The sequence below is a fragment of the Coenobita brevimanus genome, chromosome 26, assembly GCF_032717465.1.
Source record: "Coenobita brevimanus isolate Jiangsu-jjx chromosome 26, ASM3271746v2, whole genome shotgun sequence".
Taxonomy (NCBI): Eukaryota; Metazoa; Arthropoda; class Malacostraca; order Decapoda; family Coenobitidae; genus Coenobita; species Coenobita brevimanus.
Window position 1 is genome coordinate 10,955,490 of NC_136979.1, and position 27,545 is coordinate 10,983,034.

A 27,545-nucleotide genomic window follows, 5' to 3' on the forward strand; every position below is an offset into this window, starting at 1 on the left:
CATTCTTCCACCCCTTTCAGAAGGTTGTCATTGACAAATCCTTGGTTTTGTTCAGAGGACGTCTTCGGTTTGTGCAGTACATTCCAAGCAAACGCCATCGCTTTGGAATCAAGTTCTTTGTACTATGCGACTGTAAGACGGGGTACATCCTTGACTTAGTCATTTAATCAGCCAGCACTGTCGATCTGGATAAAACACCCCCCCTTGGCTTCTCAGGCTGTGTAGTGAAAGTGCTACTTGAAAAGTATTTTGGTGGGAATCATGTGCTGTATACAGACAACTATTATACAGCACTGAAACTTGCCAAATACCTTTCAGAGCACGGCATTGGCTCCTGCGGCACTGTCAAAAGTAATCGTTCCCACTTCCCTAAATTCCCAGAGGCAGGAACCTCGCAGCGAGGAGATGTGCACCTACGCAAGTCTGAGAAGATGCTGGCAATACGGTGGCATGACAAGAGGGTCGTGCACATGCTCACCACCGTACATAAGGGGGAAATGACAGACAGTGGGAAGGTCGACCGTAGGACAGGCGAACCTGTGATGAAACCTGATGCTATGTTGGACTACAATATCAACATGCGGCTGGTGGACAAGTCCGACATGATGATTGGTGAGATCGACTGCCTCAGGAAGAATACTAGGTGGTACAGGAGAGTTTTTCTGCATCTCATAGACATGACGATGCTGAACGCCTTCATCCTGTACAAGATGAAGGTCAAGCCACCCAAGTCCTTCTCCCTGAGGCTGTTCGCCAGGACTTGTGTTCAGCAGCTGCTGGAAAGATATGGCAGGGTGACGCAGCAACTCCAAGGCGCCATCCAGTAACACTTCCTGACAGACTTGAGCAGAGGGCGTACATGGATCGGCACAGACTGGTGCAAATGCCTCCCACAGGCAAGAGGAAGGCTGCGATCCGAAGGTGCCAGGTGTGTGCACATACCACCCGACGCACACCTGAGCACAAACGCACCTCTTGGCAGTGCGCTGAGTGCCAGGTTCCCCTCTGTGTCACCTGCTTCTTTGATTACCACAGCCAGAAGCAGTTCTAAAAGTGCAAGTGGGAAAGGAAAGTAATGTGAAAATAATGTGTAAATAGCAAGTGAAAGCAATGGATGTTCAGTACATATGACTGAACAGTGTATTATAGTTTTATCTTACTGAAAGTGACAGTGAATAACATAGTGTAAGTAAAATAGAAGGGTAAATATTGAAAATACAATAGAAAATGTAAATAGTAATGTAAGTAATCAGTAATATAAGAGTATGAGTACAAATACTTGATGTTATAACTGTGAAAGTGAATCCATGGCTCTCTACGTATTTTATTGAATGAAAAATTGAATGACTTCAGTGACAATAAACTAATACTACTGAAGGAAACTTATGGATAAAGACTCCAGATATATATAAGCATTATATAGTAATAGAAATATAAAGTGTGAGGGGTTTTATGAATAATAAATGACAGAGTACCAAGAGCGAACTAGCGCAAGTGGGAAGGTCATACACGCTCGTAATTTTCATTGCTTTCACTGTTTTTTTTTTGGAGTATGGATCCCAAACTACTTAACAATCATAGAGTAGTGTTCACAGTGTTAATATCTGGCTGTGGTAATCATATTACGGGTTGTCGGGAAGTGTAAAGTGGAGACTTCGTTACCCAACTTCAGAGGTCTCCACAAGTCCTACGGTAATCGACGAAGGCCCAACAAACATCCCAGGAGAAAGCTGAAGGTATGTGCCATAAGCATATGTAATTTTAATATTCTAGGACTAATAACTGATTTTTAGCAAATATTTTTTGAGAGTCTGTCGGAGCCCGAATAACCCCGCGGGACACGCAAAACATTGGTAAACATGCCCGCGGTGTAAGGGTTAATACAGCCTAATCCTGCATCATCCTTGAACATGCTTGGGGTTTTATTTACTCAGGACTTATCTTGGAAAGATCATATCACATCTTGCAAAATCTGCTTCCAAGAGATTGGGTGTGCTAAGCCGACTCCGTTCCTTCTTTGTCCCTGCACAGTTGTTGACTCTATACAGGGGTTTTATCCGCCCCTGTGTGAAGTACAACTCTCATGTGTGGGGAGGCTCCCCACATACAGCTCTTCTCAATAGGGTGGAGTCAAAGGCTTTTTGTCTCATTAACTCTCCTCCTCTTACTGACTCCCTTCAACCTCTGTCTCTTCTCTGCACTGTTGCATCGTTATCTCTTTTCTATCGCTACTTCAATGGTCACCGCTCCTCTGAACTGTCTGCATACAGTCCTCCACCTCTACGATGGGCGCGTAGCACCAGTCTAGCACCAAACTCTCATCATTTTTCTGTCAAACTCTCTAATGTAAGAGTTAACCGTTACTCCCAGTCCTTCATTTATGCAACAGGTCAACTCTGGAACTGTCTCCCTCTGTCTGTATTTCCTGCTTCCTATGATCTCCAGTCTTCCAAACGCAGTTTTGGCTCTCTCTTGCATTTTGTTTTTCTCATGGAACAGTTTTGCGGACTCGTTGCCTTTGGTTCCTTCTTCCTCACATACATAACATCAGGTTCATGTACCCTCAAAAAATCGTTGATTTCTAGCCTTGCCGATATTAAACCATCAACATTAGTATATGCCACCTTCACATTAATTTTCATGTTTTTTATACCCTTTTTTCTCCTTCTCTCCGCCAATACCACTTCCTTAATTTCTGATCCATGACTCTCCAATAAAACACTGTCTTCTCTTCCTCCGTTCTCTGCTCGTTTTTTACCTTTGCTTCCTTTACTAACTCCTTTATTTTAGCTCTTTCTTCCTCATTTGCATCTCTCCTTTTCCAAGCATTTTTTAACCCTTCCTTGTCTGATAATTTTCATGTTCTACTGATAATTTCGTTTACTGTTGTCTGAGACTTACTCTTTACCATCAAAGGCCTTGCCCCTCCTTCCTCGTACTTTCCTAACCTAAACACTTCTTCAATCTCTTCTTGAGCTTCACTGTTTTCCTCCATGACTACTGATATTATTTCTTTAACCTTACTCAGTTCTTCTCTTTCTCTTTCTGATTTTACTGTCATATGTTTTTCTTTAACTCCTGAAATTATTACACATTTTTTCTTATCTGCTACACCCCTAACTAAAGATTCTCTACTTCTCAGCACCCTAACCTCTTCTCTCTCCACCTCTTCCTTGCTCTGTTGTTCTATAATCTCTTTCAAATTTACATTTCCCTCTTCCTGAATTTTCTGCCACCCCTTATGTTGCTCCTTGATTTCTTTAATGTGCTCATCCTGTATTCTTGATTTGGATTCATACTCATCTAGTTTGCTTTTCAACCTGTCTCTTTCTTCTTCCAACCTCTTATTCTCCCTCTTAAGCTGTTTTATTTCATTTGAGGCTGATTCATTGCTCACTTTTAATTCAGTAACTTCTCTTTCTTGTTCATCACTACATGTACAAATTTTTTCCAGTTTATTTCGCAGACTTTTGATCTTGTTTTCCTGCACTATGGTCCATTCCTGTAACTCTTTAATTAATGCCCATACCTTTTTTATCTCCTGCACATTCCTCTCCGCTGTTTTCTCTACACCTGCTATTCTTATTTGGTTCAACTTAATACTTCCATTTCCCACGTCCTCTTCAGAGAAGCCCTCGAACTCTCACTTGCCACTTGTAAACATTGCACCGTCTCTTTCCGCCATGAATCAACCACATGGAGACTTTCTATTTTCACTATATCTTGTTGTTTTTATGACCAAAACCGTGATTTTTTAACTACTGTCCGACGGGAACACCATTCACGCAGTCATTTACATAATCACAAATAGGCTGGTCTTCTTTTCGTCGCTGATTCAGTGATTATTTCCTCATGATCTAGGTAGAGCTCCGTCTCTGTTAACGACCTGTGTGTGTGTGTGTGTGTGTGTGTGTGTGTGTATAAGACCAAAGTGTATAGCTCGTTAATACATTCCATGGTGCCGTCATAACGTGCCTGTGTGTGGGTGTGTCTGTTTATTTGTGTGCATGTTAGAGGGTGTGTGGGTGTCATTAGAACCAGTAAGAAGTGTTTAACATTATGTTATTTCAGTATGCATTTGTTGAGTCAGTGAGGTAGCTACTTGATAATTTAGTGAAGTTTTGTTTAGGAAAAAGAGATCAGTTCCCCTACCCTTTTGGAATATATGCAATGCATTTTTATATAATTTTTTTATCTGAAAAAGTTTCTGAAGAGTTCTTAGTTATATTTATGGCCAGAATACCTCACTACAATGTGTTATGATGCATCTTAATGTGATCTAAAATTATGAGCTCAAAAAAAGAAGATATTTTTGCATATTTCTCTTTATATATGTATAACTTTGGCCACGAGTGCCCAATACTTTTTTTGACATTTTTAAAAAACTTCTAAGTGTCTGAAGTTTGGCCAGTGTGTCCAGAGATAGGTGCTATCAAGCAGTCTCATGTTTAAAGGGCAAATACATGGATGTCCGAAGTTTAGAAGAGCTGTCCTAAGTTAGGAAATTTGTTCCTAACTTCAGACACTTGGAAAAAAAGAAAAAAAAAAAAAAAAAAAAAAAAAAACACGAGTTTAGCGTAGCTAATGTTTTTTATTATATGAAATCAGTAGGTACTGTCCCTGGCTACCATATGACACCAACAGGGATAAAATTGCACCATTTTACACAGAGTTATTCATCAAAACACTTAAAAAGTGTCCAAGTTAGGGTGTTTTATGGTACTTACATGTCCATGGCCATTACAAAGATTAACCCACCACGTCTAAGGCCCTGGCAGAGATGAAAATGCTCTTGAAGCACATACAGTAATCCAGTGTTGTGCTGCAGTTAATCCTTTGCACTGTCAATTATAATTGTTTAACACTGCACATTCTGTTCTTACTTGCGCCATGCCAGCTGCAACCACCAGTTTGCACTCTGAATTCTAACTTATCACTGCACAAAACTGAATATTGCCATGTGGTCTAGTGGTGAGGTATTGCAGTTGATTCACCATTTATTCACAAAAACAAGCACATGCGGCATCCACTGCGATGAGCGTTTAGTCACTATGGTTGTTAGGCGGTAATTGGGGAGGGAAGGAAGCAAGGGGCCGTGCGTAAGCACAGCTGGACAGCGCTGCATGCCAAGTTCAAATTACAGTTGAGAAAAAAAAAAAAATCATTTTTTTTTTTCTTTTTTTACATTTTTCGGCCATTTTGGGGTTCCGAGGGCCCGGGTCCAAAATGTCTGGACATTGGGGTGTCCGGATATTATTGAGATTACTGTACATAAAAATACCGTACTGTACACTGATAAATATGTCTTCTGTTTACCTTATTGTGGCGAACACAGCTGAAGTGGTCAGGCAGTCCGGACTGCTACTGGCTTTATCGGACTTTTTCTGGCATACTGTACTATAAGAATTTAGTCCGGTAGCTCCTTGATTCTGATAAAAGTGAATTCTGGTCTACTGAAGTCCATTATATCGAGGTTTTACAGTATGTACTGTATTATCTGCAAACCAGCTGAGTGGCGAGTGGGGATGGAGTACGGCTGTCAGGCAAGGAATGAATTGGGAGGCTGCGGTCGTCTGCTTAACTGTAAGCAAGGAAGTCATGACAATTCTATTGTACAACACTTCTTTCCTGATCATCAGTTCACCAACAAATGCGCAAGATTTATTTCTTTAGTTAATTTTTGCATGCAATTCGTACATATTTACCGTATTATCTGCAAAACAGATGAGTGGCAAGTGAGGGGAGGAGTGATATCTGTCAGGTAAGGAATAATAGGAGCGTTCGCACGCCTGGAGAAATGCCAGATGTCACCAATATTTTAATTTTTCAGATGGAAAAAAAATCACATGTCGGGCAATACTTGAATGACCTTTTTCATGCATCTTATGTGTTGTAAAAATAAATAAATATTCTATTTCTTCTCTTTTAAATAGTATTGTGTCAATGCAGCATGAACAAAAGTAATTATAAAAAAATATTCCACAGCAGTTGCAGCCTGGTTTACGCATGCACAGAAATATATATGTATAACTTTATCCAATAACAGAAATTAGTTATATTTATACTAACAAATTAAACTCCTTATGAGTAAGAATAAAACTCAATTCACTTTAAAAAAAAAAAAAATGTCAATATTTATATGCTGCCTCCGGTAAAACAAGTTTTCCGAGGAAACCGAAACAGCTGTCTGTCTTCACTGGCTGATCTGCTCATCACCTGTGCCTACTTTGTACGTCTGGCAGCACTAAGCTTCGGTACGCCCTAAAATTTTAGAGTCTAATAAATATTAAACTATAGATAGACCATATGTGCCATTTTTTGTACAAGTATGATTATATACAAATGTCAATATTCATACGCCTTTTTTACTTCTTACAGTAAAAAAATCGTCTTTTTGGCAAATATTGTACTGATCTTCTTAGGGAAGAATACACAAATATATATTATTTTATCAGCGATATTTTGGGTCAAATAGCATAAGTAAGAGTTATTTACATTTTATAAAGCTATTTGCTTAACCAATATCGTAATTATTGATCAGAATAATAACACTGAAATTTAACTAAGACCCCCTTAGCCCGCTGAAACAAAAACGAGACATGGTTTCTGGCGGTGTCGGGCATATTTTCCTCCGAGCAAATGCTCCTATTGGTGGGCCGTGGTCCTCTGCTTAACTGTGAGCAAGGGAGTCATGATAATTCTACTGTACTGTACAACACTACTTTCCAAATCATCAGTTCACAAATAAATACTCAAGATTTATTTCTTAATTATATTTTCAATGGTTTTATAAGTAACATTTAACAGAATGGACTTGCCAAGACACTGTACGATGTTGTAAGCTCGCTGGTAGTTAGAGTCAGTTTATTAGGTAGAAAATTGTATGGGTACCATACACTTTCCGCTGATGAAAAGCATACCTATCTTTTTTCTGTTTTTATTAATGCATTTATTCGTTTTACTCTCTCAGACTTCTGTCCTAAAAACCTTCCCATAAATAAAAGATGGATTCTAAATAAAATACAATACAGTATTGATACAGTACAGTACTACAATACATAGTGTACTATGTACACTATGTTGTATTATGTTGTACTCTGTCACCCACAACTGGCCTCAATGGAAGATACTTTACACCATGCAACACAGTTCAGTGCACTTAATCCCACATGGTCTACCGAAAATAATTACGTGTACAGTAATTTCAGATTCACAATGGGGCACCGAGATATGAAGCTCTAAGAGGCCACAAGCTTTGCAACAAGAAGAAACAAGGCACTGGAGGTGACAGTGTTTTAGCACCAGGGTTTTGCCGTTACATGGTCACAAGTACAGAGTGCATAACTACTGTATGTCTTCACTGAACGAGCCCCACAAGACAATGAGTGCAGACTTGGCGCACTAGTGGCCGCTCCCACAACAAATTCTGATTGGCTGGCGTGTTGTGGGCATTCTCATTTGGTGGCATGTTGTAGGGTTTTCCTGGGCACCAGTTGGCTACTGCATAGGAGCAGTTGATATGCCTCGCATCTCAATATTGCATAGAAGCGTTGGTTACCTCCTCTTTTGGTGCCGGATGTTGCATAATTCTGCCAGATACTGTACTGCTTTAATAGAGCCATACCAACAGTGCCGGATATTGTGATGACAGTTAACTGAGAGTTTACTGGTGATACAGTAAAACGTCAATATAACAGACTTCAATGGACAGGAATTCACCTTTATTAGAATCAAGGAGCTATCGGAGTAAATTCTTATACAGTATACAAGAAAAAGTCCGATAAAGTCAGAAGCAGTCCTGACTGCCAGACCACTTCAGCGATGTTCACCATAACAAGGTAAATAAAAGATATATCTATCTGTGAATAAAGTATTATTATATGTTTTATACCACTTGATTATTGTAGTGAATGTATAATACAGTACAGTGCTGCAAAGGTAGTGAAAACTGTTTAAAAACCATTGGTGCGATCCGGATTAATGTCTGATATATCAGAAAAAGTCCAGGCCAGCGGGGGGAAGTCAGGATGTCACTTTTATCGGAATTTAGCTTTTTTTGGAATGGCTTGGGCCCCAGTTAGTTCGCTATAGTGAGGTTTTACTGTATACAAACAGACATACCCCGGTTTAATGATGTAATTGGTTAGGTAAAACCCCATTGCTAGGCGGGGTATCGTATATGTAATGCGGACCGTTTGCCAGCCTTGGGTTTCCCCCCAAACCAAGACCAAAGCCCACCCAAATGCACCCAAATACAAGTTTAAAGCCAATCTAAATGGCCTAACAGCTGTCAAGGAAACTAACCTGAGCCTAACACCTGTAAATAACTCACTAAAATCAACAAATAAAATCTGAAAATCGTCAGATATGTCTGGAAAATATCAAGCACAGTAAACTTTACCCCAAAATGATAGTGTTCACCCCACCTATGGCTAAAACACATAACTCTAGTCTATAAACAGTTTATAAGTCAACCTAGAAACACAAATTTTGTCTAAAATATCATCAAAATCGGTAAAAAAAAATCAAAACCTATCTTTACTGTTTTGCTCAGTCAGCTGATCAGCACTGACTGAAGAAGTTTATCTGATTAAGTTTGTATGCTCAAGTGTCAACAAAACTCACATTTAACACATTAACAATCATTCTTATTTACAGTACATGATGATGATGATGGGAGGAATTATACTTTGTCTTAGCTCAGAGGTAGGTGCTTCGTCACTAACCTGTTCATTGTGGTTTTATGAACAAACCTATAAACAAGTCACAACACCCAAAGAATCTTTAATGTTTCATTACTTAACACAATGAATTTGGTGAAGTTTAACCTCCTCATAAGAGAGAAAAAAGTCCACAGTTGGAGCACTTGGAGCTAAAGTGGTCCCCATCTTCTTTGTTTACAAACAGGTTGCCCGAGCATTTCAAACGTTGCCTTGCCGCCACACCATAGGTATTTAATGCACGTGGTTGTTTTTTTTGGTCCTGGCACCTTGCCGTGTCATAGAAAACCACAGCATGGAAGTCCGTGTCATAGGCGACTTGACTGTATATACAGGTATAATCTGAGATATGATACCTCTAGATGGGATACCCCGGCTTAGCAATGGAGGTAGAAATACCACCATACCCCGCCTAACGATGGCCAAACCCCGCTTTAACAATGGGTTTCTAATTTTTTTTACCAATTTTGATGATTTTTAAACTAAAATTTTGTGTTTAGGTTGATTTATAATCTGTTCTTAGACTTAGATTAATGTGTTTTAGTCACAGGTGGGGTGAACATTGACATTATGCAGTACAGTTTACTAAGTCTGATTTTTTTCAGACTTCTATTTGACAATCAGATTTTACTTTTGGGTTTAGGTGTTACAAACTGCTTGTAGGTTTAGTTTTGCTTGTTTAAAGCTATTTTGGGTTTAGGTTTGTTAGAAACTTGTTTTTGGACTAATTTGAGTAGGTTTAGGACTTGGTTGAGGGGGAAACCCAGGGATCAAAAACGCATCCCTACAGTATGCTTTACATGTTAAATATACACCGATACAAGATACCCCACCTAGTGATGGGTTCATACTGAACCAAACACATCAGTAAACCAAGGTATACCTGTATGTACGTATTATACATACATATAATATATACATATGTATACACTGTATATATATATATATATATATATATATACAGTTACCTCTCAACTAACACGAGTTTAAAAAACACGTTTTTGTTTTAACACGAGCAAGTACACCGCTTCCCATCCGATCAGCGAAGTTAAGCAACGTTGGGTCTGGTTAGTACTTGGATGGGTGACCGCCTGGGAACACCAGATGCTGTTGGCATAACGTTCTCCCTACGTGTCAAGTGGGGTTGGTGGAGGATTAGTGCCCTTCCCTGTAAAAACAATTAACTCTAAGCCCTTGGCCACCCTGTTTGGGATACATGGCATCTGGCAATGAATGAATGAATGAAATATTTAAGGAGATATGTTTAACTAACAAGGGTTTCTTGATTTAACGCGACTTTACATGTACGTGATGGTTTCAAATTAGCCGTGCACGCCTTGGACAGTCCCGAGCTAATAGACCATGTGTGGCAGTTTATGCATAAATACAATTTTTTATTTGTCTCTTGCTTGAACGAGTTTTATTTGAACTATAATATTTGAAAATGAAGTTTGGCCCCATTCTGAGCAATCTGGCTCATTTTCGGACAAAATTTGGCCAGGGAAGTGATGGTAGATCTAAATTGTTACAACTTGATGCTGCAGAACAGAAAGAAGAAAACCACTCAGACCAAGACAGAGCAGTTCTTTATGAAGAAGATAGAAAACTTAAGGGAGTTATCTTCATCACCAGTAGCACGGGAGTCAGAGGAAGAGGAAGGACAGCAGAGTGAGGAGGGACAACAAATTTAGGGTGGGGAGCAGTGGGAGGTGGGGTAGGGGGGTAAGGACGGACAGCAGCAGACGACGAGTGATGCATAGATGAAGTGAGGCTGTGTTGTTATTGTTTGTAACCTACTTACTGTAATGAAAATGTTGCTTTTACTGTAGTGTTTTTATGACCTACTAATGCATTAATAATGGGAGGAACTTTCACAATGTCGTCAATGAAGCAGAACTGAAAGAGAATCCACATAAAAAACGAAAACAGTATGTATTTAGGGAGAAGTAAACAATGCTTCAGCCCAACTAGTGCTCAAATGTTGTGTATTTCTCCCCAGATATATTGTTTTTGTTTTTTACATGAATTTTCCTTCAAACTAATATTGTTGCTTTTAAGTTTAGAGTAGCATAACTCCCCAAATGGGTAGACTTTCCCAGAGTTCAGGAACGTAACCCCCAATTGTCATTGTTTCTTACGGGAAAATTATGTTTAAAAAATGCTTTTTTAACTAACGCGACCTCTCCAGGAACCTAACCCTCACATTACTTGAGAGGTTACTGTATATATATATATATATATATACACACAAACACACACACACACACACACATACAATAATATTTTGATTATATGATACCATATCAACCATCCGTCAACTTAAAGAAAGAAAAAAATATTAAATTAAGCAATATCTCACTTTTCATGGCATCATCTGACTGTGCGGAGAGAAACCAAATTTTTCAAGCTGCCCACAGCTCCCCACCACCAATGATCTATCTATCTAAAGCCAGATGCCACAATCCTGTAAGGGGTGGTCATGTGTCCCTAAGTCAGCTGTATTACGGGAAGGGACACTAATCCTCAGCCAACCCACTTGTTCACACGCAGGGAACACATATGGGTTGGTTATGGTTACCACCCACCACTGTAAATGGTTTCCTGGCTTACAGGAAACCAGTACGTTTGTCACTCAATGTAAAGCCACCTGAAAAGAAAAGGGAAATAAAAACTGACTGGAAGGATGGGAAGAAGAGAAGGAAAAAAAATTAATTTGAAAAAAATTAAAGGTGAAGGACGAAGTAGGCGGCACTACATCAAGTAAGTGGATGATGGTCGCCACCACCAATGATGCTCACCTAAATAAAGCCCAGACTACCTGGCACCAACTGAGCATAGCCGTGCCAGCTTGCATGGCTCACCAGTGTTGCTGGCTCGTCTAGTGACTCTACTTATCTAGTTTATGGCACTTTTGGAGGCCATGTTGACTTGACTTTTTTTTTTTTTACTACTTTATTCGTCATTCTAGGCAGAACATCTTTGCGGATTCACACGAATTTACAGTATCAATCATGCACACGTTTCTGTTATGCATTACTCCCACAGGATAATGAGACTGACTACGGTGAGTTATTCCTGTAGTTGTTTGGTAACTAAAGTACATGCTGGTATCAGAACTCTAGGAAAAAGCTAAAGAATTTTTCTGCAATCTTTCTAATTTTATTCTTAATTTAGGCACCCCCTAGTTTAATGAAATAGTCTGGCATTAATCATTTAATCAGAGAGAGAGAGAGAAAATCAACAAATCTAGTGATATAACATAGTGAGGTCAGTATACATTAGCTGCATTTTCACTGTAAAAAAATACTGTAATGCAGTCCATGTCTTTCATTTACTGATTTATCTTATGTTTACTGTATTTTTTCAGCCTGAATTACCATATGCATGGTTGGCCATGTTTCCAGCTTTAACACTTAGCATTCCAAACATTCTCCTAGTGTGAGGTCTGAACTTCTTGAGTTTCAATGCATGGACTGAATTGTAAGCACACTGAACTGTAACAAAATTGAGATGTGACGGATTGTGAATCAGCCTTAAATGCAGCCAGTGGTGTTTGAAATACCCCAGTAATCTAGCACTGATACTGTTACACTACTCTTAATATAAGTAAGTGCATCACAGCTACTTGCTAAAGGGAGAGGGGGAAGTATCTTCGCTATGTAGTGTCACAATTTGTTGTGTAGCTACTCCCAACACTGAATAATATACATCCATCCATTCACCCAATCCTTATTACTCCACTGGGAGCACAGGGGCCTGGACCAAGCTGCCTAGTCCTGACCTTATGGCGAAAGTGAACGGTTGCTTGCCCCTGGGCAAAATATGGGCAATAAACCCCAACCACCCCTCATGCACCTCAGTTACTTACCTTCCTAGGATTTCTAACAATTCTGCGACACCATTATGATGCTCCGTTTCATAAATGAATCTGAAATTAGATTAAAAAATTACTGTTAGGCTGCAAAAACATATCTTCTATGAAAATAAAAATGCTTCCATATTAAACAGCAGACTGGACTAAATACTAATTACAGCATATCTCTGCAATCTGAATTATATTAGTGGTCAACTACGAAAATTAAAAATATAAGATATCCCCCCCTGGGGAAGGGGGGATAGAATACTTCCCCAGTATTCCCTGCTTGTCGTAAGAGGCGACTAAAAGGGACACTTTTATCTACCTTCTTTTTGCTCTCTTTCTTTCCCTTGTACTTTGTCTGTCCAAACCCTCTGCATTTTACTTTCATTTAGTTAATTTCCTCTCTCCACTGTCTGGTTCCTGCGAGTCACTGGCTTTGGCTCCAGGGTAAAATTTTTTTTTTGCCTAAGAAATCTTGATGAACTCTGGTGACGAAGCAATCGCCCTCAGTTCCGTGCAGCCCTTAAGTGGGCAGGGGGTGCTAAGAATCCCACGGTGTAAAAATAAGTTTATACATCCAAAAAGAACCTTGAGAATAGGAAACTGGAATGTTCGAAATCTCAATCAGGCTGGTAAAATGGAAGAACTTATTTCAGTGTTCAAGGAATACAAGATGGATATTTGTGCACTTACAGAAACGAGGTTGCTTGAAGTTGATAAAATGAATTTGGAAGATGGTATTACTATGTTGGTTTCTGGTAGGAGTGATGGAAATCATTACCAAGGAGTAGGCTTACTGCTGAGTAGAGATGCTTGTAAGGCAGTATGTGAGTTTGAACCAATTAATGAGCGCTTGCTTTATGCTCGTTTAAAATCTGACCATGGTAATACCAGTATGGTTGTAGGGTACGCTCTGACAAATGAGGGTGCTGATGAGATGAAGGATGACTTTTATGAGAAGCTGCAGGATGTAGTGAATAGAGTGGTAAGACATGATGTGTTAGTTTGCATTGGTGATTTTAATGTGACTGTTGGCAGTAGTAGGGATGGCTTTGAAGATTGTATGGGTAAGGAGGGTGTTGGTATAAGAAATGAAAATGGGGTGCGCTTTGGAAGCTTTTGTTTGGCAAATGACCTTATATTTGGTGGAATTATCTTTGAGCATAGAAAAATACATAAGACTACGTACTTGGATTTCACCATGTGGTAAATATTGTAACCAGACTGACCACATTGCAATTAGCAGAAGGCATAGGAGTTATCTGCAAGATGTTTGCGTAAGGTGGGGGGCAGATATAGGTAGTGATCATCAACTTGTTGTGTCAAAGATTAAAATAAAACTTAAGAGAAACGTTAATGGTAATTGTACAGGAGGTAATAATTATGATTTGGATGAGCTGAGAAGTGATGAAAGCACGAGGGAAGAGTTTCGGTGGGAATGTAGGAACAGGTTTCTAGTCCTGCAGACTTTGATGGAATCTGAAGACAATGATATTAATCAAATGTGGAGAGAGGTAAAAGAGGTTTTGCATGAGAGTGCTAAGGTTACTATTAAGAAAAAAGGGAAAGCGAGAAGAAAAAAGTGGATGTCAGATGAAACATGGAATGCAATTCAGAAAAGGAAAGAGGCTAAGTTAAGAAGTGAAGAACAACACGCTGATGGCCAGGTAGTTGAAGTACTTAGAGCAAAGTACTGGTGTTTACATTCTGAAGTAAAAAGACTCGTTAGACGTGATAAAAGGAGGCTATATGATGAAAAGGCGACAGAGACAGAAATTAAATTAAGTAAAAATGACGTTCAGAGCACAAGAACAGCGTATCAGGCCATACAGGAGTTAACTGGGACTGAAAAGAGAAGGAAGGAAATACCTGTACGAGATAGAAATGGTAATATGATGACTAAAGATTTGGATATAAAAGGAAGGTTGAAAGAGCACTTTGAATCTGTTCTAAATAGACCAATCCCAGCTGAAGAGGACATTTTGCCAGCCGGGAGAGATTTGCAGATAGAAACAGGGGATATAACTTTGGAAGAGGTAGCAAATTCTATAAAGGAGTTAAAGAATTTTAAGGCCCCAGGAGAGGATGGAATATTCCCTGAAATGCTTAAGGTGGAAAATGACGAGTTAATGAATGCGCTTTTGAAACTTTTTAATGTGGCTTGGGATAATGGTGGAATTCCAGAAGAGTGGAAAAATGAAGTGATTATAAAAATACCAAAAAAGAGAGATTTAAGTGTGTGTGGCAATTGGAGGGGGATAACTTTAACACCTGCAGTTGCAAAAGTTTTTTCCAAAATCTTGTTGAACAGAATAGAGCCAGTAATTGATAAAATTTTAAGAGAAGAACAAGCGGGATTTAGAAAGGCGAGGTTGTAATGATCAGATTTTTATTGTAAGGCATCTAATGCAACAAGCTAATGAGATGAAAATGCCACTTAGTATGTGTTTTGTGGATTTTGAAAAGGCGTTTGATAGTGTTTCACGTGGAGCTATGTTGAAAATTATGAGATTCTACGGCATACCAGAAAAGTTTGTAAATATTATTAGAAGCCTGCATGATGGTACTTTCTGTAAGGTAATGGTGGGTGGTTCTTTGAGTGATCCATTTCAAGTTAGGTCAGGAGTGATTCAGGGAGGAGTTCTTTCGCCATTGCTGTTTGTTTTGGTTATGGATTATGTTATGAAAAAGGTTGTAAGGAGAACAGGTGCAAGAATTAACTGGAAAGAAAATAAGAAGCTGATGGATTTGGACTATGCTGATGATATTGTACTGATTTGCAGAAGTATTTACGAGATGTAGAGGGTGCTTGATTGTCTGGTGGAGGAATGAGAAAAAGTGGGATTGGTAATAAATTGTGGAAAGACTGAAATCATTAATATGAACGTGGAGAACCAAATCGATTGTGTAATTGGGAATAATGTAGAAGAGTTTATAGAGGCTGGGGGAGTGGACTTTCTGACCACTACTTGGTGGTGGCCAGAATTAAAATTCAAGTAAGATGGAGGAATAGAAGAATGGAAAGACAAGAGGAAGGAGTAGTTGCAAGGAGAGTGGAAAGGTTACAAGAGGATGAGAAAAAGGCAGAGTATAAGAGAGAAGTGGAGGAACAATTGGGCAAATATGAATTGGAGCAGAAGGGAGACGTGGAAGGTGTGTGTGGGATATTTACAGAAGAAATATGTGCAGCATGTGATGTGGTGTGTGGAAGGAAGAGAAGACGGAGGGGGGTGCAAGGAACAGCATGGTGGACTGAACAGGTGAAACAGGCTGTGGCACAAAAGAAGAAAGCATACAATGAATGGATGAGAAATAGGGGCGTGGAAGAAGTTGAGAGGCGGAAGAGAGAGTTATATGTAGAAAGAAAGAGAGAGGTGAAAAGATTAGTAAGAGAGAGTAAGAAGAGAGTGGATGAGGAATTTGGAAGGAATTTGAGTGTAAAGTGGAGGGACTGTAAGAAAATGTTCTGGAAAGAGGTGAAAAGAGTAAGACAGGGTGGAAGTGAAGTTAGCAGGGGAGTGAAAGATAAAAATGGTAGATTACTAGTGGAGAAGGGAGAAAAAGTGAGCAGATGGAGAGAACACTTTAAGGAATTGTTGAGCGTAGAGGATGGAAGTAATGCGAGTATAAGTGGCTGGGGAATGGCTGGGAGAAGGAGGGAGGTGAGAGGACAGGAAGAAATCAGTAGGATAGAAGTTGTGGAAGCAATGAAGAAAGTTAAATCAGGGAAAGCCCCAGGAATTGATGGAGTGTGTGGTGAAATGCTGAAGCATGGGGGAGAGATAGTAGTAGAATGGATGTGGAAGATGTGCAGATTGGCCTGGTAGGAAGGTAGAGTCCCGGAGGATTGGAAGTCAGTCTAATTATTCCCTTGTACAAAGGAAATGGGGAAAAAGAAGTGTGTGGTAATCATAGGGGCATTTGTCTTCTTAGTATAATAGAAAAAGTGTATGGTAGGATACTGATTGACAGAGTTAGAGAAAGAACAGAGAAATTAGCTGGAGAAGAACAGGGAGGCTTTAGGAAGGGAAGGGGTTGTGTTGATCAGATATTCATTCTTAGATCTTTAGTGGAAAAGTTTCTAGAGAAGGGAAAGAAGTTGTATGCGGCTTTCATGGATTTGGAGAGAGCATATGACAGGGTGGATAGACAAGGATTGTGGAAAGTGTTAAGAATATATGGAGTAGATGGGAAGTTGTTGAATGCTGTGAAGAGTATGTACGATGGTGCGAAGGCTGCACTGCGTGTGGATGGTGAACTAAGTGAATTTTTCTCTTTGAAAGTTGGTTTGAAACAGGGATGTGTCATGTCTCCATGGTTGTTCAATCTGTACATGGATGGGGTAATAAAAGAGGTACAAGGTAGGGTAATGGATGTTGGAGTGGCCCTGGTGAGAGAGGATAGTGTTTGGAAACTCCCTGTACTGTTGTTTGCAGATGATACTGTGTTGTTGAGTGAAGACAAAGGGGAGCTGCAAGGCTTGGTGGATGAGTTTGAGAGTGTGTGTAAGAAACGGAATCTAAAGGTGAATGTAGGGAAGAGTAGAGTGATGGTCTTTGAGAGAGGTGAAGTCAGTGAATGTATAGCAAGGTTGGACGGTGAGGAATTGGAAAATGTGAGTACGTTTAAGTACTTGGGTAGTGTGATGAGTAAGGATGGAGGTTTGGAGGGTGAAGTGCTTGAAAAGGTACAGCAGGGAAGAAAGGTTGCTGGTTCTTTGAAAGCAGTGATAAGAAACAGGGAAGTGAGCATGGAAGTGAAAAAGTTACTACATGACAGTATTGTGATACCAACTCTAACGTACGGAAGTGAAGCTTGGACGTTGTTGGAAGGACACAAGTCAAGAGTGAGAGCAGTGGAAATGAGTTATTTAAGAGGAGCCTGTGGAGTCACACGGAGAGACAGGCTGACGAATGTGGATATAAAGGAGCGTTGTGGTGTTGATGTGGATGTGATAGGAAGCGTTATGAGGAACACACTGAGGTGGTTTGGCCATGTGGAGAGAATGGAGGGTGAAAGACTGACGAAGAGAGTGTATGTGAGTGAGGTGGAAGGGGGAAGAGGGAGGGGGAGGCCGAGGATGAGATGGAGGGATGGGGTGGAGAGGTATATGAGAGAGGGGGGTGTGAGTTGGGAGCAGGGGAGTGAAATGGCGGGGGACAGGGCGACTTGGAGGCGATTTGTTTGTGGCCACCCCAAACGGGATTGAGGCGTCTGGCAATAGATAGATAGTAGAAAACCTTAAATATCTGGGAACGATTGTATCACCTAATGGATCATTAAACAATGAAATTGAGGACAGGATTAGACAGGCTTGGTGAGCAGTTGGAATGTTGAAATCTGTTTGGAATAATAATATGCTTTCGGTACATACTAAAGTGAAAATTTACAAGTCCATGGTTAGACCAATTTTAATTTATGGGCATGAGTCATGGTACAGTACAATTGCAACAGATCAGAAAGTATTAGGATTTGAGAATAAAATACTGAGAAGGATTCTTGGGGTAAAGTGGCAAGACAGAGTTACAAATGCAAGAGTAAGGGATATTACGAGAGTGGAAACAGTTAATGAATATGTGAGACTGTCTCGCTGGAAGTGGCTGGGGCACATATACAGAAAAGAAGGTAGTTTAATACAGGATGTGCCAGAGTGGACTGCTAGAGGAAGAAGAGGTGGAGGTAGGCCGAGGGAAACCTGGTTGAGGACAATGAAAAAAGAACCAGGAAAGGAGCGTTGGTGGGACCTGAAGGAGATGGCAAGAGACAAATATTGGTGGAAAGAGTTCATTGAGGCCCTATGCATCCCGTGGGGTGCCACAGGAAATGATTGAAACAGCAATGAAGTTATTGCTGACAAAGTATCTTTTACTAACAGTACTTTCAACTTTGTGACTGTAGTGATGTCTGAAAGTATTTGTTAAAAGTACAACAATGGTTCCAATGACAGAGAATGTGATAAGTTGATGAACTGATACATATTTGAACTGGCTGATTTTAAGTACTGTACCCTAAACTACGACAGAAAAAAAGCATGCATAAAACGGAAATGTAAAGTAGACTGCTTAAAGGAAAGTGGAAGGTATGATCACATCCCTGATACACAATGAAGGACTGCTGTAAGAAAAGTGTTCTGTATTTTATATTACAGCCCACATAAAAATCATTTGTTTTTTTTCATAAAGGCTCCTAAATGCTCACATGCACTGGCCTTGGCCACCTAATGGTGGCTCTCCACTCTGTTCAATCTCTGGCAACCTCTTACCCAGTTCCTTCAGTGACCTGATCTCAGTTTTTTCCCCATCTTTCCTTCACAACCCTACCCTCAATATTCACACCTCTCACCCTCCACATTCAGTTGCCATCCTCCATCCTCTCCACAAGCCCAAACCATCTTAAGCAACCTCCTCTCATCATAACAAAAATACTTTCAAATCCCATCCTCCTCTCAACTTTTCATTTGCAATCCTAATCCCCCCAGGCCTGTCATTCAAGGATGTAATACACATTCAATTAATCATTATAATCTCTGTACATTTGAGCCTACAAATATCCTCCTCCTTCAATGTCCAAGTCTCACTAACATACAGCTTTTACATTAATAAAAAAGTGATGAGTAAAGTGATGGTTATTGAGAGAGAAGGTGACTCCCAGTGTGATGTCACAGTGAATGGAGAGAGACTGGAATTGGTGAGAGACTTCAAATACTTGGGTACAGTGATAGAAAAGAGAGGAAAATGTGCAAAAGATGTTGAAAGTAGAGTGACACAAGGAAGAAAAGTAGCTGGTGCAATGAAGGCCTTGATAAGAAACAGAGGCTTGAATGTTACAGCTGGACGAAGCTTACATGAGGGAGTGTTAGTGCCAACTCTAACTTATGGGTGTGAGACTATGGTGTGGCATGAAAATGAAAAGTCAAGAGTAACAGCAGTGGAGATGGGACTGTTGAGGAATGTATGTGGAGTACAGAGGGTGGATAGGATACTAAAGTGTGATTCGTGAAAGGTGTGGAGTGAGGAAGTCGGTGGACCAGAATCGAAGAGAGTGTCCTGAGATGGAATGGTCATGTTGAAAGAATGGATAACAATAGGGTGGTGAAAAAGGTTTACATGAGTGAATTTGAAGGAGGAAGGAGACAAGGTAGGCCACGGAAATGGTGCAGAGATATGGTGGATGAGTGTTTGAGGAAGAGAGGTTTGGAAGTCGGTGCGGCTAGGGAACTGACAAGAGATCGAGCTGGCTGGATGAATGTTGTGAGGAGAAATGAATGATCAGGGATTTTGGCACCCCTTGTGAGCATGGCAGCGTCTGGACTGACTCAACCGGATACATTTGTGTGAAGCTGCAGAATGTGGTGAATGTTTTTTGGTGAATCCGGTAGAGCCGGGATTCTGGGGGCTTGAGTGATGAGTGAATGGAAGTGCACCCTATTTGGATTGAGCAAGTTTGTGCTATCTGGACACTGCTGCTCACCCTGCCCTTGCTTGGGAGGGGAGGTCCAGATGACGATGATGATGATGATGATGAAAATATTACAATATACAAGGACCCCTTAGCATGGAGGGATAGTTTTCTCACTGTCAAGGGGCTCCCTGAACTCCTTTCACCCACTCCTTACCCTTGCCCCACCTCCAGCACATACCATACTCTCCAAATAACAACACTCCACAAACATTCAAGAGACCCCAGCATAATCAATCCTTTCCTGCCTCTCTGCCTCTACATGCTCTCCTTTACACAAAGCACACACAAAATCAGCCCTATTTTGCAGCCTACCTCAAATGCCACTACATCTCATAAGCACCCACATATCACAAACACTGCACTAGATGGAGTTACCTCCCACACACATGTTGCAAATTGGACATGGCAGAAACCTCCCATTCTTCTTTGACAATACTGCAATGTGCCATACATAGCATCACTTTTGTTTTATCCACATTTACTCTCAAACTCTTGTACCCCATTCCATCTCTCAATTTCCTACATCCTTCCTCCACAACCCCTCTCAATCACTAAGATCAACACTACGTCATCTGCATTCAACACCTCCCAAGTCAGAACAGTTCTGAAGTCATATGGGAGCTTTATGCACCATGATAAACAATAAAGGACTTAAAACTGACCACTGATGTAAACCAACATTCTTGCCTGAGTGTGGGCACCCTCATACACTGTCATAACCTCTCTAATCAACCACTTCTCAATCTCGAGCTTTTTCGTTGCCCACTTCACTACCTCCTTGGGTACTCCATCAAAGGCATTCTCAAAATCAATAAAAACAATGTATAACCCTCTCTTCCTTCCTCTATATTTTTCATGAAGCTGTTGGACACTGAATATTACATTAATGGGCACTTTGCCTTGTATAAACCCACACTACATCTCATCAGTATTCACTGTTTCCCTTATCATACCATCCATGACTCTCCATTTTTATTATCCAGTCTAAAAGCTTTATGCCTCTATAATTTTCTCTTCCAGTACATCAGCTTTCCCATTATACACATTTAAAATCATGCTCTTCAACCTGTCATCTGGAATAATACAATCAAAGCACAGCAGAATTTATTAATCAGTAACTAAATCTACTCCCAAAGCACCAAAGGCCTTCAGTATCTCAGCAGTGGTCCTGAATAAATCTGTTGCCTTCCCCAATCGCATTCTGGCAATGGCCTTGCTCATGGTATCAACATCAACCAAAAGCTAAGGATTAATTACAGCACACATCAGAAGTACACTTCAAAAGAATCTGAAATCTGTGAGGAAAAGGCTCAAGCCATGTCAAAAAATAAACCTGCATTTCCATAGTACTATACATGCAACTTCTTGTGGAAAAGCTCACACCATCTACTTCACAATGACACAAAGCACTGGCAGTGTTGTTATTGCATGCTATATGAGCCTTCATCTTTTCATGTGAGTGAGCTTCATTTAAGACAGAGACTGACTGAAAATGAAACTTCTTGATGAAATACTGTAGATGATGAAATCAATAACCTGCCACGTGCCAGTGCCATTTTAAAAAGGTCTGACATAACTGCGCGCCCAGTACCAGTGCCGTTTTAAAATGGTCTAAAATAAAAAACTTCACAGTGATCGCATTTTTGAGATTTGCGGGTAAAAATTGGCAGGCATGTAAGGTAACTGCTCCTCTACCATCCCCCAGGCTGTCAAGGCCATACACTCACTCACTCCCCCCCTCACACTTGCTCTGCCTCAATCTGCCTGTGTGCCTCACCCAGTGCTGTACAGTGTGAAGGCATTTTGTAAATATTTTCATGTAAGTGTAAGATGTAAATATTTTCTTGTAAGTGTAAGGACTATATAGTGAAGTCAAGTTGTAAATACCTTCTTGTAAGTGCCAGGACTGTATGTAATGAAGTCAGGTTGTACCTATCTTCAAGTAAGTGTAAGATAATGCATTCACAGTGAGAAAGACACGCAAATTGTGACAGATGCTGAAGTAATAAGTAATCAGAAAAGTGTACTGAACATTACTATACCTTCTCAGCATAAATACCTGGGTATACCTTACACAGAAAACGGCTTTCTCTCACGTACGTAGGGAGCGTGAGAGAGCAACTATACCTGTATATGAGTATACCGGACTGAATAAAGCCCATTTCCGATTCTCGGTCAGCATTTTAACGGCAAAATTCGTTGTTTCCACATCAAAATCTATCATTTTAGGGGGTGGGGGTGGGGGGGGGAGTTGAAAAATGGCTGGCACTTGGGTGACCCATAGGGCTAAAAATAGCCGGCACGCGGCGGGTTAAAATAGCAATGAAATGCTATGGCGCACAATGTACTATCGACCAAACAGTGCTAAGAAGCAATGTTAACAATACTATGCAAAGCTTCCCCCCTCCCCAACTCACTTAGCTCCAGTTAAGACAGAAACTTTCTGAGACTCAATGATGGTATATTGTAAGTGATGACATAAGCAAAACAACTATGATTTGCTAAGGTAAGTGACAACACCATCTAATGAACACTGACAAGAAACAAGTGTTACACTGGCTGGCTATGCAAGCGATGCACTGAGAAACAGTTACTGTACTAGCAAAAGTTTGCCATCACTTCTGTGTCAGTTGTGCCAAAGGAAAGTGATAAATAAACAATTATATGAGTACAATATGAAGGTCACAATGGAAAAAGGATACTTTGTCATTTGGGAAGCAATGAGAATTATGGTAGGCAAGGCCAAATGTCAGTGGGTGAATGGTATCAATTTTTGCTTAAGGTTATGACAAACACTACTACAAAGCATTTTATTACCAGCAGATATGTAGCTGCCCTGGCAGGGTGTCCCGAGGCCATTACCACAGCCACTGGTCAAGGCTAGTGGGCTAGGGGTCCCAGATCCATTGCCTGGACCTGGGACTGTGCAGTGGGTGGGGCATGTGGCATGACTCTTCCCTTTATTATTTTTATTGATAATGACCAAGTTAAAGAATGAAATTCAATGCAAGTCAGTGGACGCTAAATCACCCAGGGGGATCAGAGTGGCGTCGTGGAGAGTGGGAAGTTTCAAGGGTAGAGCAGGGGAAGTGGTTGAGACACTGAGTAGGAGGCGGGTGGATGTGGGATGTGTACAAGGAGTTCGGTATAGGGGTGGATCAGCCAGAAAGACTACTGGGAGGGATTGTTATTATAAGTTGTTTTGGCAGGGTACGACAGACAGATATGGTGGTGTGGGTGTGTTAGTTGGGGAGAAATGGGTAGAATATGTCATGAAATTTATGAGGGTAAGTGATAGGATAATAGTAGTGAAAATTTTGTTTGGTGGGAAAATGGTTGCATTTATACCGGCATTTATATAAATGGTTGCATTTATATCAACGAATGCTGCACAGGATTTTGGGATGACTTAATACATGTAGCAAGTGGTTTGGGGGATGATGAGATTGTAGTTTTGGGAGGGGACTTAAATGGTCATGTGGGTGAAGCAGCTCAAGGATATGATGGAGTACATGGGGGATGTGCATACAGTACAAGAAATGAGGAAGAGGAAAGGATACTCGAGTTTGAAGAGACAATGAGCATGATTATGTGCAACACGCATTTTAGGAAAGGGGAGAGTAAGTTGATTACATACAAGTCAGGGGGAAATAACAGCCAGACAGACTATTTCCTGGTCACGAGGGCTGACAGGAAGTTATTCAGGGATGTTCAAGTTACAGGGAGTGAGGAATGTGTGCAGCAACACAAGTCACTGATGTGTGACATGGTGCTTAAGGGGTGGGTGATGAAAAAATAGACCTATGCACCTAGGCAGAAAATATGGAACCTGAAGAACCAAGCAGGAAGGGATGCCTTCTATATTGAGACGAGGAAAGTGGTGGCATATTGAGATGAGCGGTGGCTGAACAGGGAGACACTGACAGAAGTGTTAATGAACAGTACAGAGCACTCAAAAGCAACCTCTTGAGAGTTACTGATTCAGTATGTGGATGGACAAGAGGCCCACCAAGATGCACAGTAACCTGGTGGTGGGATATGGGTGTAGAAGCTGCAGTTATGGAGAAAAGAAGGCTTTTCCAAGAATGGAAGAAGGATGGTAACAGAGAGGAATACATGGCTGTCATGTGTGGGGCTAGAAAAGAGGTTTACAGGGCAAAGTCTGAGTCAAAGAGACTTTTATTTGATAACCTAAATCGTGTTGAAAGGAAAAATATGGCATTTAAGGAGGCAAATCAGATGAAGAGGGAGAACAGAGATATCATAGGTGAGCAGTGTGTGAAGAATGATGAAGAGTAGTGGTGAACAGTAGGTATATTAAAGACACATGGAGCAAGCATTACAGCAGGCTGTTGAATGAAGACTTTGGCTGGGATGGGGAAGGTTTAGGGCCTGCAGATCCAGTGTTTGGCCCACAGCCTTCAATTGCTGCTGCTACTGTGAGCAAACCAATAGGCAGAATGCCAGCAGGGAAGGCAGCAGGTGTGTCTTTGCTGAAATTTAGAAAGCCTCGGGAGATATAGGGGTAAGGATAGACACTGACCTGAAAAATACAATTATAAATGAGTGTGTCGTTCAAGGTGATTGGCTGAAGAGTGTAATTGTAAATGTGTACAAGGGGGAGGAGGATGACCTGGAATGTGGAAATTATACAGGCATAAAGCTTTTAGCCCAGATAATGAAGGTATTGGTGAGAGTTCCAGAAGGTATGAAAAGAGAAGGAGTGAACTCTGATGAGATGCAGTTTGGGTTTATGCCAGGCAGGGGGACCACTGATGCCATATTCACTGTTCGACAGCTTCAGGAAAAATATATAGCAAAGAAAATGGAACTGTACTTTGCTTTTGTTGATTCGGAGAAGGCCTTTGACTGAGTCCCTTGTAAGGTGGTGAAGTGGGCTATAAGAAAGCTTGGGTTGGTTATGGTCATGAATGTGGGTGCTCGCACCCAGGTAAGAGTGAATGGAGATTTGGGTGATGAGTTTTCCAAGAATGTTGGTGTGCACCAGGGGTCAGTTTTGTGTTCCGTTGTTGTTTATCATGGTACTTGAAGCCCTCTCACGTGACTTCAGAAAAGGACTCCCGTGGGAGATGTTGTATGCTGAAGCTTTGGTGTTGACTGCAGGGAGTGAATGGGAGGCGGAGGAAAGATTTAGGAAGTGGAGAGATGGTATGGGGCACAAAGGCTTATGTGTAAATGCAAATAAAAGTGATGGTATCTAGGCCTGGTGGTGGTACTGTCAAAGAAGAGAATGGCCATGTGCGATCTGCCACACGGGCATGGGAAGTAATTCTATCCTGTGCAGCGTATGTGATAAGTGTATGCATAAGAGATGAAGTGGTATTAGAGGCAGACTGCAGGATAATGCTGATTTCATGTGTGCAGTGTGTCAGGGAGAGCAGGTGGAGATTGTCAGTTGTGAAAGGATTGAACTTGCAGGTGAGTCCCTTCAGAGTGTGGAAGAGTTCTGTTATTTGGGTGACATGTTATGTGCTGGAAGTGGGGCTGGACCTCTGTGGCTAAAGCGAGGAGTGTTTGGAAGAAATTCAGGGAGCTGTTGCCTCTCCTGACATTGAGAGGGCTCTCCGTCCATGTTAAGGGATCTCTGTATGAAGCATGTTAGAAGTGTAATTCTATATGGAAGTGAGACCTGGGTAGTAAAGGAACAGGATATTCACAGGCTCAAACGTACAGAAATGGCAATGATTAGGTGGATGTGCAGTGCGTCCCTGAGTGTGAGGTCTCAGGGGGCTAGGTTTATAATGGAAGATTTAAAGGAGAAGGATGGGACTGGAGTGTATTGGTGTTGTGATGAGGAGAGGTAGATTGACATGGTTTGGGCATGTGGAGAGGATGGGGGATGATAGCTGGATGATGAAAGTGGGAAGTGTTAATGTTGGTGGCTTTTCCGGGAATGGAAGAAGGGTGGTAGCAAAGAGGAATATTTGGCTGCCAAGCGTAGGGCTAGGAGAGAGGTATACAGGGCAAAGTCTGAGTCACAGAGACAATTACTTGATAACCTAATTCATGGGGAAAGGAAAAATATATTTAGGGTGGCAGGTCAGGTGAAGAGGGATAATCGGGATATCATAGCTGAGCAGTGTGTGAAGAATGATGAGGGAAGGGTAGTGGTGAACAGTGAGGATATTAAAGATGCATGGAGAGAGCATCATAACCGGTTGTTGAATGAGGAGTTTGACTGGGACAGGGAAGGTTTGGAGCCAGCAGATCCAGTGTCTGGCCCTTGGCCTTTGATTGATACTGCTACTGTGAGTGAGGCAATAGGCAGGATGAGGGTGGGGAAGGCAGCAGGTGTGTCTGGGTTGACTGCCGAAATGTTGAAGGCCTCAGGAGATATAGGGGTGAGTTTAGTCACTGACCTGATAAACAGGATTATTTATGAGTGTGTTGTCCCAGATGATTGGCTGAAGAGTATAATTGTAAATGTGTATAAAGGGAAGGGTGATGCCCTGGAAAGAGGAAATTATAGTGGTATAAAGCTTTTAGATCAGATAATGAAGGTAATGGAGAGAGTTTTAGAAGGTATGATTAGAGAAAGAGTGAATATTGATGAGATGCAGTTTGGGTTTATGCCAGGTAGGGGGACCACTGATGCCATATTCATTGTTCGACAGCTTCAGGAAAAATATATTGGTAGGAGAAGGGATCTTTATTTTGTTTTTGTTGATTTGGAAAAGGCCTTTGACAGAGTCCCTAGAGAGGTGGTGAAGTGGGCAATGAGAAAGCTTGGTTTGGAGGAGTGGCTGGTTAGGGTGGTTATGGCCATGTATGTGGGTGCTCACACCCAGGTGAGAGTGAATGGAGATTTGAGTGATGAGTTTTCCGTGAATGTTGGTGTGCATCAGGGGTCAGTCTTGAGTCCCATGTTGTTTATCATGGTACTTGAAGCCCTTTCACGTGACTTTAGAAACGGACTCCCGTGGGAGTTGTTGTATGCTGATGATTTGGTGTTGATTGCAGAAAATGAAAGGGAGGCGGAGGAAAGGTTCAGGAAGTGGAGAGATGGTATGGGGCAAAAGGGTCTAAGGGTAAATGCAGATAAAACAAAAGTGATGATATCTAGGGTTGGTGGCGGTACTGTCAAAGACGAGGGAGAGTGGCCATGTGCAGTTTGCCACAAGGGCGTGGGAAGTAATTCCATCTTGTGCAGTGTGTGTGATAAATGGGTGCATAAGAGATGTAGTGGTATCAGAGGTAGACTGCGAGATAATGCTGATTTTATGTGTACGGCGTGTCGGGGTGAGCAGGTGGAGATCGTCAGACGTGAGAGGATTGAACTTGCTGGTGAATCTCTTGAGTGTGTGGAAGAGTTTTGTTATTTGGGAGACATGTTGTGTGCTGGAGGTGGGGCTGGAGCTAGCTCTGTGGCTAGGGTGAGAAGTGGTTGGAAGAAGTTCAGGGAGCTCTTGCCTCTCCTGACATTGAGAGGGCTCTCCCTACGTGCTAAGGGGTCTTTGTATGCAGCATGTGTTAGGAGTGTAATG

The 27,545-nt window shown here is 41.2% G+C and overlaps 1 protein-coding gene across 1 annotated transcript in view; it reads right to left on the reverse strand.

Moving 5' to 3' along the window:
• The window catches only part of LOC145393965 (serine/threonine-protein phosphatase 2A 56 kDa regulatory subunit gamma isoform-like), a 294,483-nt gene that overhangs the window by 131,875 nt on the left and 135,063 nt on the right, over nucleotides 1-27,545 (reverse strand). Inside the window, exon 6 of the mRNA XM_080267941.1 lies at nucleotides 12,589-12,648. Within this exon, the coding sequence (XP_080124067.1) occupies nucleotides 12,589-12,648 (60 nt within the window). The remainder of the gene's footprint in view (nucleotides 1-12,588; nucleotides 12,649-27,545) is intronic.